We start from the raw sequence: 17206 nt of genomic DNA, 5'->3' as shown, positions 1-17206 counted from the left end.
AAGGACCTGTTAGTTAAGCTAAACACCATGTTGTTAGAAAACAAAGCAGAATATACCCCCAAACTAAACATCCATGTGATTACTGAAAGGTGTAATATGGAGTTTACACAGTCAGTGTGGGCTGGACAAAGAATGTAACATGGGTATTATGTTTTATTTACTGACAACTTTTTTTTGCTCCAACTACAATGGGAACAGAAAATGTCTCTATGTTAAGATCTCTCTCTATTTTATTTGAAACCGTGTACATGGTTGGTTGTGAAGGAGTGGACGCTGTAACACTGGACAAACACATTTGAGTAATATCTAAGACCAATATTAGGAGTGAAAGCAGGATCACAACCCCATAAAAAGACTTGACTGTGGCTAATTGCTGGGGTCGTTTTTTTCACTCAGTAAAACCTGCTCTTGGTTTCACTTGTTTCAACCAATCACGTCACAAAAATGTTTATCAATCAGTATGAAGTCTAAAAGAGAACCTTTAGTCTGAATATAGTCTACTTGTTTATATTGCTTTGCCTTTACGTGATTGATAACTCTGTTATTTCAACTGCCCATTCCGTGTTCCTCCATTTGAACATTCATGGGCCAACCTGAAACAAGCCGTGTGAGCGGGCGGCGGCGGCTGTTCACCCCGCGGGCTCATTGGCTCGTGGCGCGGAGCCACTCCCCCCCCCCGCCCCCCGCCACGCACGGACCTCCCCCCGCCGGAGTGACGCGGCAGTCGGCGGACTCTCGTGGTGCAGAGGCGTCGCTGAAGAGGAGCTCCGTAAAGGAGGGTGGGGGGGAGGACAACGGCTCAGGAGTCAACGTCGCGTGGGGACACAACTCTTCTGTCTGTCCGGGCAATTTTTTGGTGTACTAAAGGACCGACGAGCGGGGGGGTGTGGATTCATCATGCACCGAATAACGGGGAAAGCCGGCGGGGACAGTTTAATTGAGATGAGCCCTACCGACTCATTCAACGGTGAGTAGCTAAAACCCGGAGCCACCGGAGCGTCAAACGGTCGTGTTGTGCTCCGCTGTTGTTGAGATACCGTCCTACTGGGAAAGCCATGGAGACTTAGCCCAGTCTTCAAAGAACACCTTTGACATAAAGTTTTCGAAGAATGCTCAAGAAATATTACGCTATTAAGCCTTTTAACGTTACACAATCTGGAAATTGTCAAAACTTTTTAACGACCGTAGCAACGTAACGGAAACGTATCACAATTAACAAAGTTCACCTGCGCATTTTATATTAGATTTAGTCTTCCTGTGGCACCTGGCAAAGGACAGTGTGTAACAAGAGCTTTTGTATTTTAGTTTAAAATCTAGAAGGCATATTTCCCTTTTCCCACCAGCACACACTGAGTGTGTCTTTCTATGGGAACTTGTGACAGCTGGCCTGTTTACTGGAAACTCTCTGTCACATACAGGCGCCACTTCTCATCTCCTCCGTGTCAATTCCAAACAAACGCCTCAGTCATTGTGTTTTTGGCCATCTATGGTGCATGAAGTATGACTCCCACTGGGTGTCGTCCAGCTTTCTGTTCCACCTGCAACAGAGACACATTATTCCGGATTAGTATTATTACGTTTGCGTCGTTTGTTGCTTTTTGAGATTATACATTGTGACTCCACAACATGAAGTCCTTGTTGTATTCCAGATCTTGGTTACTTAAATATGGAGAAGCATAGATTTGACAATGGTGACTGCTGATGGTATAACAGTATACCTCTAGCCGTATTGAACAAGGCAGGACCAACAAAAAAAGAACTTATAAGTCTGTTAGCAGTTCTGTTGCCTGTAGCATTTCCACACAGCACATCAGAGTCTAAGTGAATGAAACCTAAAATCTTGAAATGCTTGTTGCATGATTTCCCTTTTTGTGTTAATGTAGCTACGTGAAGTCTGCAGTAGGTCGGTTGCTGTGGTAATAATAAAAAATAAAAAAGCCTTGTGGCATTTCCAGCGTGATCAGCTGCTCTCTCTTGAACAAAGCCTTAACTGTGGAGGATTCTTCGCTAGGTGAGAACAGACTGTTGGAGCTGAGAGAGCTACTGAGTGCTCTGATACTGAGTCCCACTGGGCAAAGATGTGCTCAGTGTGCTCATATGTTGTGAAAGAAACATATTTAGAGACCAATGACAGAAAAGTATGTTGGGTGTGCAGATGATAAGAACAACAAGCTTGATTTTTACTTTTCTAAAATTGGTTTTAGTTGTGACATTGTTTTAAGGTCTGCAGTGCACATGTCAGTTCTTTAGTTTTGAGCCTCTAACTTATACTTTTCTTACTTACTGTGTAATAATGTAGAGACAGAGAAGGTTAACGCATTACAAGGTTCCTCTGCTTGTTTCGGTTCACATGTAGGAACATTTTGTGTGTTGAGTCCAGACTAAATATAACTCCGAGAGACCATCAATTAGGGTTGCGCTTGTATTCCAACACAGACACAGAGGCTGAAACCTTGAGTTTTTTTGCCAAACGTCTTGCCACCAGCACTTGATGTTTGCCTTGCTTTTCAATCTACCCCTTTATTTTGTTTCTGTGTGTCATTAAATCAGCGTAATAAAGCCTTATTTCCTCAAACAAGCCCCTTCTCATTTGCATCACACATGGGGGGTTTACCAGACTCCCCACTCTGGTTTCCTGTGGTCCCTTCCGTAGCGGTAGCAACATGGCTGTCTGTTCTCTCACAGTGATCCTGCTCAGTCACGCTCTCTATATAAATATAGACCGCAACATTGGCGGTCTGTCAGTGCACCTCTATTCACTGAGGCAGCTGTTCATATGCCTGAAACCTTCCGGCCTCCAACCTGCCTGTCAGATATTCACGCTGCTCCTTATTGTTGGCCTGCAAGGGCGGGAGAACACTGTCTGAATTAGCATTTGATTTAGTGTTTCTTGTGTTACTGTCTTGCAGATGATACGAATGGCTACTCTCAACACGCCTCGTGCAGCACAGGATCTCCCCAGCACGAACAATCTCCGGTAAACAACAACAACAACAACCTCCCACACACACACACACAGCAATGTCAGGCAGCTCCTTTTTACTAGATTGAGGACAAACTGAGCTTCTGTTTCTTGGATCATTCTAAATTACACCGGCTGTTTGAACACTTGAAAACGTGGTCCTCGTGGATGTTAATTGTGACCCCCCCCCCCCCCCCCCCCGGCCACCTTCTTGGTGAGAGTTGTGCCCAAACTCAGCAGGCAGCTGGCTGACAAGTGAATTTCGTAAGCCCACTTGGGCCTTCCAGGATATATAAGCTGCCCATGTGTTCACTCGGTCTCACTCTTCCTACGGCCGACATCCACCCTGCATCCCCGTCTGTTTGTTTGGCTCCTTCAACATCTCCATAAAACAGAGAACATGATTCTGATACCAGCTTATAACCCTTTTCTCCTGTCTACCCCTTCCCTCCCACACTGTAGTTTAAGTCTCCTTTAAGGCCTGATGTGTGTGTAGAGACCTGTGAGTCTCTCAACACCAGCCTGGCCTCGCTGCCCCGCTCTGACCACAGCGACAGTCCTCAGTGTGAGCCTCAGACCTTAGAGCAAATCAGTGCTTTGACTGGGGTAAGACACCAGTCGGGGGCGCAGGTGCATGCCGCTGTGACAGTGTGCTTTCTCTGTGTCATTTTACGTCAACTCCAACCTGTAACTGAGCTAACATTACTTATATGACATTCAGTGATTTTCGATGTGTTGTAAAGGATGCGTAAATATAACGCGTGTGTGGCGTGTCAGACGCTGTCATCACCTCCGTAAGGTTCCCGCTACAGTGTTGTTGAATTGTTTTGTGTTGTTAGGCTTTCCCTCACTATCCAATCGGTTCCTCCACAGCTGTCGAGAAAGCGGGCGCTATTCCTGAAGTTTCGTTCCAGGGTATGGCATGGTAAAACAGGCTTGTGATGTGATGCTGTGCAACCATATGCATATTTCAGCCCGTATTTCCTTCTTGAGAAGTGTACGTTCAGTGTTGAGTTTCTCCTCTTGCATTAGTCAGAGAATAAAGCTCCCCGCATACGAGATGAAATCAATACCCGTTTCTTGGTAGCGAGCTGATGGTAGCTTCTGGAAAGCACGTTGTTTTTGCAGCAGACTGCTACGGAAACATGCTGGCAGAAGCTTTCATTAAAAGGCCTTTTTACTTTGCTTTGTTCTCACCTGCGATAACCGTCCGCTTCACTGACGAGAAACCAACAGCCCGCTGGTGTCGAGGCATAATTAGAAAGTGCACGTTCGCGAATGCAGCGCATTTCTCATGGGCCTGGTAGTTTCTGAGTGTGCGCATTTATGTGTCTTTGTGTGCTTTTAAGTATATACAGTCTGGACTGTAATCATGACCCTGCCCTGTGCTCATGACAGGACTGGACTCGGCTGTGGCTAACTAACCATAAAGTGTACTGTCCGCTTCTTCTTTTCAGTCCTCTAAAATGTGGCCTTGTTGAAGCAGTGTTAGAAGTATTTTCAGAAGTATTTTATTAAAAGTGGAATCCCTGCCCATTTTACATGCTAATCTTAAAGAAAAACATTCTGACAGAGTGGGAGATCAAGGATTTCTAGAGAGGAGGCAGCTGCACATCTATTAATTGCCTCTATAATGAAGCACGGAAACCAGTCTTCCTCTTACAGGAGCTTTGAGCGGCATGCATTGTTTCAGCTGGGTGGTCAACAGGAAGCTTCATGGAGAACCAGCTCTAGAAAAAGAATCTTCTGTGTGTTTCGAGCAAGTCTGAGGATTTCAATGAGGAATCAAAGCTACCACGTAGAGTTCTTGTGGACTTGTAGACTTCATTTGGCTGTTCTTTTTTCTCAAAATGAAACCTCCTTTAATTTGTTGAAATTATTTTAAAAAATAGAGATGGGAATTGCAACCTAGTCAGTAGATTCTGTGGCACCAATCACATCATTATTTTACTAATCTGTATATGAAGAAAATGAAGAAGCGTTGTTGGATGGAAAGAAGATTCTTCATCGGGATACAATTTAGCAGCTGTGCTTTTCTTAAATCAAAGAGGTGACCGGTTTAATTGAGGTTCTTCTCCTATAACTATATTTTTTGACAGTTATATTTCTAAGAAACCCCTCCCTGAAACTAGAAGCCTATTTATCTTGTGCATGTTCTGCTCTTAACCTCCTTAATTAAGATAAAAGACGCAGATGTCTATGCACCCAGTACTTAGAGGTTGGTCGGTAAATGTATAGAACTGTGTGGCGTCTCCCAGCTTCACTGAGCAGAACGCACTGATTCCATACGGCGGATCTGTAATTACAGCAACGTCGCAGAAAGCTCCCACCCTGCCAAAGTCAACGTGGTCCAATGTGGTCTCGGAGGTATTGCGGAGCAGAAAAAGATCAAACACGTGGACAGAAGTTGTTCTATAAGCTGCCGTAGTAGGCCACACGGAGTGGACGATCCAGCTGTGGAGCTATAAACAGCTGTCCTAAGAACAGGATGTCACCACTGGTCTGAGGCAATTGACACGCCTTTACCGCTGATGGGGTTCCATTTGTACTTCGCGCCCGCCGTGATAAGGTTTCTAGATTGTTTCATTTGTTAGTTTCTAACAAACGATGTCCTTATCTGGTTATTTAGCTTTAGATGTTTGATGGTCAGCGTTGTACAGTGATGTCACTGCCGCTGATGCTGGGCTTTAAATTCCATTAGCCAGCTGGCAGCAGCCATGTCTCCCTGATGTCATCTCTAGGAGTCTCCTCCACTTCTCTAGTATCCCTCTTTGTGTCTCCCTCTCCCTCTCTCTCTCTCTCTCTCTCTCTCTCTCTCTCTCTCTCTCTCTCTCTCTCTCTCTCTCCCCCACTCTCTCTGCTAGATGTCTGAGCAAGTGAGGGCTTGTCTAGGGGGGGTGGTGGGGGGGGGTTGTTGAGTGGACTAGATGCAAAAAGAATCAGTAGAGTGAGAGAAACGGTGCTTTCGAGGCTGGGTCTCCTTCGCAGGAGAAAGGCGATTGTGCTCCATCAGGCAGCCTCTCCGCCGATGCACCACGGCTGCAGAGGGAGTGGACCATGGAGGTAAAGTGCTCTCCCTCCCTCCCGACCCTCGCAGCTTTGTGCTGATGGACGCGGCCGGTTTGGTCAGCACTACAGTACAGTACAATGTTTGTGTGGTGCTTAACGCTGTCTGCTAAATTGTCTGCAGTCCAGTGTGTGTAGCTGCTACACGGGCGAGGAAAGTAACTTACTGGGTTATTTTTAGCTCTCTGAACAGCTGAAGCAGAGCTAGCAGCATTCTCTCCAGCCCCGAGGCCGCTGAAGGGCTAGCGTTTACTGGCTAGCACGTGTTTGAAATGTCTTTACCCGCCAATACCGGTTTAGATATAGATACAGATGCTTGGTGTACCTGTTGTGTAGAGGGTGGTATTTATTCATTTATGGTCCTTTCCACATCAGCATCTGCTACGCCATGTATCCTGAGGTACTGTTGCATGACTTTGGATCGATATGAAATCATTCGATTATATTAATTTAATTTTGGATTCAATTATATTATACAACAAATATTTGTTTTCTCATCTTTAGTAAATCAGATAAAAGGGACATAACCACCCTTAGCCATGGCAGTTCCCCTTCATTCAGCATACTGTTTGTGTTTGGAGTGTTGAGTGTGAAGTGGTGTGGAGTCCTTGTTCTTTGGGTTTTGCTGTCAGCCACTGACCAATAACCGGTGTCACTGTCTGCTCTGCTGTGACTGAATGCATCCAAATACTTGTGGAACTAATGCTGTTCCTCAATACGTACGTATTCAAATGGTGTGACCTCCTTCTCGTTATAGATTGACAAACAACAACACAGTAAAGACTCTGTGTTCTTCAGAGATGGAGAGCGTATGATTGACTTTGTCCTGTCCTATGTTGAAGATAAAGATGGTGAGAGAAAACAGGTAAGAAACAACTAAGAATGGATGTCCAATGTATTTGCCTAATTGCATGCATGCACAACTGATGTTTATTCGTGTTGTTGCACTATTATTTTCCGAATTGAGTATCTTCAAATCGTAAAACGACTCAGAGGAAAAGCTGATTTTGTTTCTCACATAGAATATCCTCAAAGTTCACTGTGTTTGTCGGTGTCATACTCCAAATACCACAACACTGGTAACGTTAGATAAACTGTTCTCGGGTGGACCAGTAATCCTCTTGAGGAATTTTCGGATAAGGTCAGATCTTGAGATTGCCCGGTAGCCGGTATTCCTCATTAAAACTGCTTTAAAGTGTTTCCCAACGGCAGCTGGTCAGATGTGTTTTTGTGGCATGTCATGTCATGTTGGGTGCTAAGAGACCCGTGTTGGATCCCCGGCTTTTACTCTTCACATTTTTGTGTTACCAGTCGGGCATGAGTCAGTGTGTCGCAGCCGACATTTTACCCAGAATCTGGTCAGTGAGTCAGACCGTGCTGGTCAGGAACTCTCTCATTTGTTCCACTTGATGAGGAGGAGTTCCTTCCTCCCCATATTCCTCAGGAATGTACAATGTAATAGTAGGTTTCGCTTCTAACAAGGAGGCACATTTTTTTATTTATTACTGATGATAAGGACGATTGTGCCTATATGTTAAGACATTAGACCTAAGACAAGACCTGCTATGTCTTGTAGTTGTGTAATTCTTATGTAACATTTTCAAACTGTGACTTGTTTTTTGCCTTGATTTACTTTTTTTTTTAACTTGATTTACAGTATTCAACCGTATTTGAGTTGTCTCAGTTTTCCATCATACAATATGATCCAAATCCCTCCATCAACCCATCCATCCGTTATCTTTAACCCCGTATCCTGTTCTGGGATGGGTTGACTATAGCAGGGCTCACATAGCGAGACTGACCACCACACACGCTGATACACACACCTCCGGGGAATTTAGATCAATGATCCTAAGCTGTATGTCTATACGACAGTGGGGGGGGGACTAAGAACCTACAGAAGGCGAACATGCAAACTCCACAGTGAACTGGGGGCACGAGTGTATGCTATATGCTTTGTTTCCCTTTGAAGGAGAGGAGGAGGCTGTATGAAGCCAATCTGGTGAATGTCGGCCTGGAGCTGGAGACAGAAGATAAATCTGTAAGAGCATCCAATTATTTATTGGTTTATGTGCAATATCAAAGGAAGTTGAGGGCTGTATGTATATGTGTATTTTATTTAGTCGGTGATTCATCGTTGACAAAAAATAAATAACAGAATTTCTTTCTGCTGTCAAAAAGAATAAAACAGTACAGAAATCTCTTTTCCACGAAACCTTTTCTCTTCACTAAACTTGTATTTTAGTTACTGAATCAGTTTCCGTAGACCCATCATTCTCTGTAATCTTTCTCACATCAGGAGTCAGAGGATGGAAAGACTTTTTTCGTGAAGATCCACGCTCCGTGGGAGGTGTTGGCCACCTATGCAGATGTGCTGAAGGTTAAGGTCCCTTTCAAGGCCAACGACATCCCAGACAACAGCGACATGCCGATGAACTGGCTGTCCACCCCGTTCCGTCTGCCCGAGCACATCATGCACCCCGAGCCAGATTATTTCACTGCTCCCTTTGACAAGAGCAAGTCCGACTTCTTCCTCATCGACGACAAAGAGACGTTCTTCTCGCCTTCTACTCGCAACAGAATCGTAAGTAATACTAATACTATAGTAATACTATCCTATCATAGTAATCTCTCACACTTTTTATCTAGTTTGTAAATTTGAATTTAAAACTTTTCTTTGACATTCACGTCTATTCTAAATTTGCAATATCAAATGCTGAAGATGATGCGGTCCTGTGTGCAGGTCTCCACATGTGTTACATTTTAGAACGCTTATTTTAGCAACTAACCGATACATTTATAATGTCAGAGATCCTACGCTTTTGGGAATAGAGAAGTAACTTTATCGTTCTGTTTTTATCCAACAAAACAACCTCCTTCTATGTCTCCCCGTGCGCAGGTCTACTACATCCTGTCCCGCTGCTCTTACTACAGGGACGAGTGTGGAGATAGAGACAAGAAGGGGATTAAGAGGTTACTCAACAACGGCACCTACACTGCTGCCTTCCCCCTGCATGACGTGAGCCTTCGATACAGTCTGCACTCATTACTTTCACGCCGCGACATCTTGCTAGAAGTCGTGTTGCGAGGATGAACAACTTTGCTGCATGAATGTGACTGTGTTTCTATGGTGCGAGCAGAGCAGATACTGGACAAGATCGAGGGATGCTAACCGAGAAAGTGACAGATACAACCTCCACAAACACTGGGCCAGATTCTTCTGTTTCTTCAAAGAGCAGCCCCTCAATCTCATAAGGTAAGACTTCAAAAACAATTACCCCCATCTGAATTACTCAACTGCGTTTTTGGCTCCCACTTCCCTGCTATACGGAGACTGTGACCTACGATTTCTCCTGGTTATATTGCCACAGAAGTCCAAATTGTTATATTGCAAATGCAGTGGATTTAACAGAAATCTAGATTAAAGTCTATCATATTTTCTACTGCAAACATGTTGTTTTTCCCCTTCACCAGGAAGTATTATGGGGAGAAGATAGGTATTTATTTTGCGTGGCTGGGCTTCTACACTGAGATGCTGCTGTTCGCTGCAATAGTTGGGACAATTTGTTTCATCTACGGATTCCTCACTTACGACGACAACGAGTGGAGGTGATTTTTGTTATAACTATTTAGACTTTTTTAACCGCTTCCCTCTTTTATTATGTGTTTTTTTTTTTTACACAACAAAACCTTTTGGTTGAAAATATAAGAAAATATTTTATTACAAATCTCCTTATTTCTCTTATTTCCCTACAGTAAAGAAATATGTAGTGAGGAGGTCGGAGGGAATATTGTCATGTGCCCGCTGTGTGATAAGAAATGTGGCTACTGGAAACTCAACACAACATGCAACTCCTCATGGGTGAGGCATCCTGCATTTGTTCCTCAGTTGTCGTTGTTCACCATAAATCATCGTGGCGCAGGAGTAGAGCGGGTGCGCTGGGAACCACATGGTTGGTGGTTCGGCTCCCGGCTGCCCCATGTCGAAGTGTCCCTGAGCAAGGCACCTAACCCCTATTTGCTCCCTGGGCAAGATGTAAAAAGCCACGGGTTAAACATGTAATGTAAGTTCCTTTGGATAAAAGTGTCAGCTAAATGACCTGTACTGTAATAAATGATGTCCTACCTACAATGTGTGACATTGTACAAACTGATTGCAGCTAAATGTCAACACATCTGTTACTCACCATCTCTTTATTCGGCAAATATGTTCTTCTTTCAGCAATCGCACCTATTTGACAACGTAGGAACAGTGTTCTTCGCCATATTTATGGGGATTTGGGGTGAGTAAAAATGTCTGCTCCCTGCATTTTGTCATTTCTAACCCAGAGCACCACCTTGTGGAAGAAGATGAATAGTTGAGTCATTTAAAATCACAGTTGCTCTCTCTGGATTTAAATGACGTAATCAAAGAAAAGAGTTTCCTCACTTAATAATCATCTGCCACTTTGGCAAACGTACCTATAAGGGAGAGTTTAATGGTGGTTAATGCACTGACTAATTACATTTTGGGTCCTGTGCTCGGCAGTGACGCTGTTTCTGGAGTTCTGGAAGAGGCGGCAGGCTCGTCTCGAGTACGAATGGGATCTGGTCGACTTTGAGGAGGAACAACAGCAGCTTCAGCTTCGGCCAGAGTATGAAACCAAGTGCACCAACCGCAAGCTGAACCGCATCACTCAGGTGTTTGCATAGCTCATTAACTGCTAATATTCTGTTTGATACTGTTAGCTTAAGGCCTGCTTAGCTTCCACAAGGCGTTAGCTGACACATATAGTTATCGTTGATCATCAGATTGCAGTTTTATTGATTTGAAACCTTTTTATTGTGAGTTTGTTGCCCTCATTCATGGACTAAAACACTCCTGTAAATGGAGACTTTTTGAGTAAGAACAGTATCACGTAGTCAAATTGACCAACTGTTTTTTTGAGGGGATCAGAAATACGTACTTATGTTCAGTGGTGCTATAATTTGCTTTGAACACATCCCACCCGCCTTCAGGAAATGGAGTGGGTTCTTCACAGGACTTTTACAGATTTAATGGGGAAGTTGTTGCTGTGCTGGGCCACAGTGACGCTCTGGGTAAGGGTGGCACCTAACATGGAATGCCACGATGGTGAGGAGTTTTGGTTTTGGAGTGGCGTAGTTTGTGTAGATAATGGACATTTCTGGAAAGACTCAGAGGCACGAGTTTCCTTTTGCAATGCGTCACTGTTGGTCCGGCGGATCAGTATCTTGAAAGGCCGGCTTCCCTAGGAGACCGCTCGATGAAAGAATCGGACACCAACACACCAACAGCTGTGATTGGTCCACCGCACTGTGCCTCAGATCTGGGGCCAGTCGGTGGTAATTCAAGGAGCCTGGCCTCTTTTAGAGCTGTCTTTTCAGGATCTAACAAAGGGTGACTGACTCCTGTGTCCATGCTTTGCTTGCTTATGATATAGGAAATGGAGCCGTACTTACCCATAACAAGCCAGTGTGCACGCACATGTCTGTCTGGAGCCACCGTCCTGTTATGGGTGAGCATTGTATATACTTGATCTAAATTACTTTCCTCTTCTACCTGCTCCTTCACCCTGTGTGTTGTAACGGTATGTGTGGCATGTTTTAGACCAGGGCCACTATGCATGAAACTCCTAAGAAACACAACCCCTCTTTAGTCATTTGGGAGCTGAGACCAAGTCAGAATCATTTCATATTTATGTCACTTACTGTAAATTCTAAAACTATAATCGAAGTTGTGTTATGAAAAATGATATATATTAGACCACAGTCACAGAGTTTTAAACATTATGGCCCTGAGTATTTTTGTACTGACTATAACATGTGACCGAGCTAGGAAGGTTTGCACACTTCAAGCATGACAGTTCCTCCTAAAAAGTATGTTTGCAATAATTCACCTTCCTTCATTCTAAATCGATTTTGGCATTGATTTTTGCATCACAATTTGTATGTGTGTTTTTATGTGTGCTGTGCTTTTGTCTTGTGCCATCTAGTTGTCTTTCATGTTGTCTCTGTTGATTCCGTCCTGAAGATCTCATTGATCATTGCCTGCATCATTGGCGTGATCGCGTACCGCCTGGCGGTATACGCAGCCTTCGCCAGCATCATGAAGGACAGTGCCACCACCAACCTGCAGGTGGTGGGCCCCTACATCACGCCACAGCTGGCCACGTCTGTCACGGCTTCCTGTATCAACTTTGTCATCATCATGATCCTCAACCTTATGTATGAGAAAGTGGCTGTGTGGATCACTGACATGGGTGAGAGTCAGAATGAGAGAGCGTGTCCAAGGTTGTTTTATGTATCCATTACGCAACTCCTGTTGACATTAAGTGTGAACTGTGCTCCCCCCTCTTTCATTTATGTATTTAAGAGCTATGTGTATTATCTTTTACTGTGCGGCAGAGATTCCCAAAACCCACTTGGAGTACGAGAACAAACTGACGGTGAAGATGTTCCTCTTCCAGTTTGTAAACTACTACTCCTCGTGCTTCTACGTGGCTTTCTTTAAGGGCAAGTTTGTCGGCTATCCCGGCAAGTATGAGTATATGTTTGGCAGCAAACTGAGGAATGAAGAGGTAGAGATATAACTACATTACATTCTTTCAAGTCAGAAGTGGTAATTTGACTTAAATAGTTAAATAAGGCTTGTTTCTTTCCCATTGACCCGTCTACATCCAGTGTGACCCTGGCGGCTGTTTGATTGAGTTGACCACCCAGCTGGTGATAGTAATGACTGGCAAACAGGTTTGGGGCAACATCCAGGAAGCTCTGGTCCCGTGAGTACAACTGAACCAACTGTTCACAGCACAAGAAACGATACACACTATTAAAGGCTGCAGCTACATCACATAATTCAACGATACACCCACCATGGCTGGAGCTTTGGGTAATATTTTGATAACGTTAATCTTTTTAGAAATGAGCACAAATGTTTTTGTAAATGTTTCTTATGTTATATGTTAGTTCCCCCTGCAGAATGATTTAGAAAAGTAATGGTATCAGAAACATCCTTAATGGTATTTACAATTACATCTGTGCTTTAGCTACCAGGAGAAGTCAAATATCTGCTAACCCAAATATCTGCTTTAAAAAAGACCTGCATAATCGTTCCATTCTAAAAGAAATACATACATTTACCATGACTTTTAAGATCGACATGTATGTTTAGAAAGTGAATCATATCTTCATATTGTTTACAACGTAACAGAGCCTCCGACATGACTGTTTGATGGTGAACTGTGTTGCCGCGTACAGCTTTCTAACGCCATCTTGTGTCGTTCAGGTGGCTGATGAACTGGTGGGGCAGCAGGAAGGCACGAAACCACCCGGAGAGTCTGTACAGCCGCTGGGAGCAGGACCACGACCTGCAGGGCTTTGGTCAGCTGGGCCTCTTCGACGAGTACCTGGAAATGGGTAAACATGCAGCACATCGTCGAGTCAGTACACACCGAGCGAAAAATAGAGACACGCTTGAAGGTTGTCCAGTCCAGTCCAGAAGTCCAGTTTCCGTTCAGACCAGGCCTTCTGCAAAACCCAGATAAACAGATGGATGGATGGATGGATGGATGGATAGATGGACAGGCGATGTATGAATGGATAGATGCAGTACCTCCTGAGAATCTGTAGATGGTGCTGTTGGCCTTTTTATGTATTTCACTAACCTCTTTCCTCTCTGTGTCCCAGTGATCCAGTTTGGGTTCATCACACTGTTCGTTGCCTCCTTTCCACTGGCCCCCCTGCTGGCACTCATCAACAACATCATCGAGGTCAGAGTGGATGCCTGGAAACTCACTACTCAATTCAGACGTCCTGTGGCAGCCAAGGCTCACAGCATTGGAGCCTGGCAGGAAATCCTCAATGGGATGGCTGTACTGTCTGTGGTCACGAATGTGAGTGTTCCACAACGTCTGTGTGCTTTTGTGTCTGCTCATTATCCACCTAGTTTTTCTCTTATTACCGTTTTTTCCCTGTTTTCTAGGCGTTCATTGTGGCCTTCACCTCCGATATGATCCCTCGGCTTGTGTACATGTACGCCTACCAGCCGGAAGGTGAGATGAATATGAAAGGCTACATAAACAACAGCCTGTCGGTGTTTAACATCTCTGCGATCCCACTGGAAAACAAGCCTGACGACGGGGAGAGCCCATCCTGGTTCAACAGCTCCATCACTACCTGCAGGTCTGTGTGCTTGTAAGAGAGGAAGAGCGCTTGTGGGTTGTGTTTCTACTTCCATGGTAAAACATGACTGGTGGAGGTACTCACACTGACGCTTGGTCAGGACCCCTTAGTGTCACTTCTTTAATGCATCAAACCTTGACAATTTGACAACAAAAGACCACATGTTGTTGGTTTCAAATGGTACACAAACACTAGTCTCCTGAGGGAAAGTCCTGTGTTTGTCCCATCATAGTAGCTACTTGAATGCCCCGTGCGTCTCACACAGATGTTCAAGGGTGCTTTGTGCGTCTAACGCCAAGGGACTCGACAAAGTGTTTGAAGTTCTGTCAGTGAGATCGGGCTGAAATGCCGCAGCGTAAGATACTCTGCAAGGTAAAGTCCTCCATTCAAAATGATAATCAAAAGGCTTGAATTATTACCAGCATGAAAGTATCAAGTATCAAATCAATCAAAGTATTTTTCAACTTGTCACTTTTAGTGTTAAGTATACTTTATTTGTTTAATTAATATTTTGGAGACTTTTGGATGTAAGTACCAGTTTAATGTAGATAATCCGCTTTTCACCACTGATGTATACATTGACCTGGTGGAGTGAAATAGTCCAGTGTCTTCTGGACTGAATGATGATCAAGATTTTGTGTATCACAGTGTATATTTTATTGTAGTAAATACTCACACCACAACTTTTTTTCTTTATTTCTTTTTTTAAAATGTTTATTTAATTGTTGTGCAACCTGAGGAATAATATCAGCGTCATTATTGCTTCCATTTCCTTTGCAGAATGGACTGAATAATGAATATACAAACATGTTTGTTCTTTGTAGGTACCGTGATTACCGCTACCCTTCTGGTCATGAGAAGGAGTACCACCACACCATGCAGTTCTGGCATATTCTGGCTGCCAAGTTGGCTTTCATCATTATTGTGGAGGTAATAGCAGGCTGCAGTGCTTCCACCACCACTTATTGACCACTTCTCATCCTTTTTTTTACAGAAACTTAACTTGAAGTAAAACTAACCTCTCGTGCCTTCTCCCAACGCAGCATGTTGTGTTTGTGGTCAAGTTCTTCGTGGCCTGGATGATTCCTGATGTTCCCTCTGACGTGAGGGCACGCGTGAAGAGAGAGCGCTACCTGGTCCAGGAGTATCTCCATAACTACGAAGTGGAGAAGCTGAAGATCCAACTCAGCCAAAACACCCACGATGACTGCACGTGCACGCCCATGATCTATCCATCTATACCCAAGCATGAGGTGCTGTCAGAGTGTCTCTAGCCCAGAGAGCTGCTGTTCGATCTGCTGCACAAGATGTAGGTGTTGATCACCCTGCTGGTGTGTTTTGATACTGACCACCACTTTGCTGTAGTGCCTGTGTTGTTTGTCTAGCACACTCACAAACACACATATTGGACTTTTCGCTAGAGGATTCCCCCAAATCAAAGCAATTCAATTGAAAGCAACTCTCAAAAAAAACTCTGCTAATCTGCTGATAGTAAAAGTGCACACTGGTGAAATACCAGGTCTCTATGCATGCGAATAAAAAGGTCCTATTTATGTTTCTTCCACTCTGCGTCAGAGTTGTAACCAAAGTGATGATGATAATCAATATTCGCTGTAAGGAAAGAAAAAGACAATGGTATACACTGTGTCTAAGCCAGAAAACGTACTGTTATTGTAGTTTGAGTGTATTTATTTAAATGACACTGTGAGCAACCAATGACTTGATATCCTTCCACATCCCACACTTATCGTTGGTTCCACCTGCTATTCGAATAATAGCAGTAATTAATTGTTTGGAAACTGAGAACTTGCTTATTTGGAGGGGTTTAAGCGTTTTATTTTTTGTTGTTAGTCTTGCATAGTTTTTTTCCATTTAGGTTGTTGCGCAGATGTAACACAATTTCAACAATTGTGCTTCTTCCCCGCTGACGGGTTGCACTAAGCTTTAACACACTAGCAGCCCACCAGTTTAGAGGCCAAAGTCGTACACGTGAAGTAAATCCGTGCAGCTGCTAGTACCCTGAGTGAGGGCAGATGTGGGCCAGTTGTTGTGCAGCAGCAGTACGTGGTGCATGTCGACTGCTGACAGGGAGGGAACAGATGCGCCTCTGTTCACCAACGCGTCGGCGCTAATGAAAGCCTGCCCCTACCTACGGAACTATGTTTGCTCGCTCACACAAAGCGCTCCGGCCATCGCCCGGTTCTCCTGCCTGTTTGCCTTAGCTGCGTCCGTTGTGAAGGAAAGAAACGCATTCCCGTTTTTTTAAATTTTGCACCAGGCACTTAAAGAAACGTTACTACCACGACACAAATAAGTCAGTTGAATTGTTGTCATGACTCTACGTATTCATAATCTGTGTTTTGAAGCAGCAAATTGTGATGATCTGTGTTCATTCAACCAGAACCAGAGGTGTATCGTCTGAATTTATTATTTATATTAAGCTTTTTATTCATAAAGGACATATTCTTTTTTGGGCTGCCTACATAGAAATTTGTAAGAAGAATCTGTTGTCTAAGTATTTGAATTGTACAGCTGGCTGGCTGTGCTATAAACTCCGGCAACTAAATGTGTTTGTTTGCGATATAGATGTTAGCATGTAGCCGAGAGCAATGTTTAACTGTTCTAGTTTGCCTTCTACTTGCTCTGGTCTCTGCTGAACCTTTTGATGCCTTAATACATCAAATAACATGTTTTATTTCCTTGTATATTTTGTATATCATCTATTTGTGCTTGAGTAATAACATTTCATTTTATACCATTACAATCCTACATAGAATTTGAGGTATGAGTTTTCATCCATTTGTTTCTGTATTTTTTTTGTAAATGGTATTAAATCTGTATCACCAAAGGAAAACCCTCTAAAATAAAGTACCATTAATCTTGAACTGTTTGACACGTTTGTCTTAAATGCTCACCGGCTTCTCTGCTGAGAACATAAAAGTTGCTGTTCACATAACAGATGGCCGGAGAGAACACTGATAACTATTCAGTGTTTGA

At 43.7% G+C, this 17206-nt stretch overlaps 1 protein-coding gene across 5 annotated transcripts; it reads left to right on the top strand.

Annotated features, from left to right (window-relative positions):
* The first annotated feature begins 694 nt into the window (after nucleotides 1-694).
* On the top strand, nucleotides 695-17094 carry ano5a (anoctamin 5a). 5 transcript variants are annotated; one of them, XM_040161731.2, is made up of 22 exons: nucleotides 724-967; nucleotides 2910-2977; nucleotides 3425-3568; nucleotides 3836-3877; nucleotides 6786-6893; nucleotides 8001-8069; nucleotides 8328-8612; nucleotides 8928-9047; nucleotides 9169-9284; nucleotides 9503-9637; nucleotides 9785-9890; nucleotides 10251-10311; nucleotides 10557-10708; nucleotides 11470-11544; nucleotides 12060-12288; nucleotides 12434-12606; nucleotides 12710-12807; nucleotides 13314-13444; nucleotides 13715-13920; nucleotides 14010-14209; nucleotides 15034-15139; nucleotides 15253-17094. In XM_040161731.2, exons 1-22 carry the CDS (start codon nucleotides 898-900, stop codon nucleotides 15481-15483), a joined length of 2925 nt encoding a protein of 974 aa, XP_040017665.1. In that variant the 5' UTR covers nucleotides 724-897; the 3' UTR covers nucleotides 15484-17094. The 5 variants fall into 5 exon arrangements, with proteins under 5 accessions (XP_077939450.1, XP_040017668.1, XP_040017665.1 ...); XM_040161730.2 differs by lacking the exon at nucleotides 11470-11544 and adding an exon at nucleotides 11027-11107; XM_078083324.1 differs by lacking the exons at nucleotides 3425-3568; nucleotides 3836-3877 and having other exon boundaries at nucleotides 695-967.
* Nucleotides 17095-17206: the final 112 nt, after the last annotated feature.

This window comes from Gasterosteus aculeatus, chromosome X, assembly GCF_964276395.1.
Source record: "Gasterosteus aculeatus chromosome X, fGasAcu3.hap1.1, whole genome shotgun sequence".
Classification (NCBI taxonomy): domain Eukaryota; kingdom Metazoa; phylum Chordata; class Actinopteri; order Perciformes; family Gasterosteidae; genus Gasterosteus; species Gasterosteus aculeatus.
Note: the sequence above shows the minus strand (reverse complement) of the source record. Positions and strands in the feature narration are given on the sequence as shown.

Bases quoted from the DNA above. Each gene is read 5' to 3' on its own strand.
- ano5a (XM_040161730.2), top strand. From the start codon at position 898: ATGCACCGAATAACGGGGAAAGCCGGCGGGGACAGTTTAATTGAGATG. The intron at 12,607-12,709 runs GTAGAGATATAA...GTCTACATCCAG, and splicing joins GCAAACTGAGGAATGAAGAG to TGTGACCCTGGCGGCTGTTT. The intron at 12,808-13,313 runs GTGAGTACAACT...TGTGTCGTTCAG, and splicing joins ATCCAGGAAGCTCTGGTCCC to GTGGCTGATGAACTGGTGGG.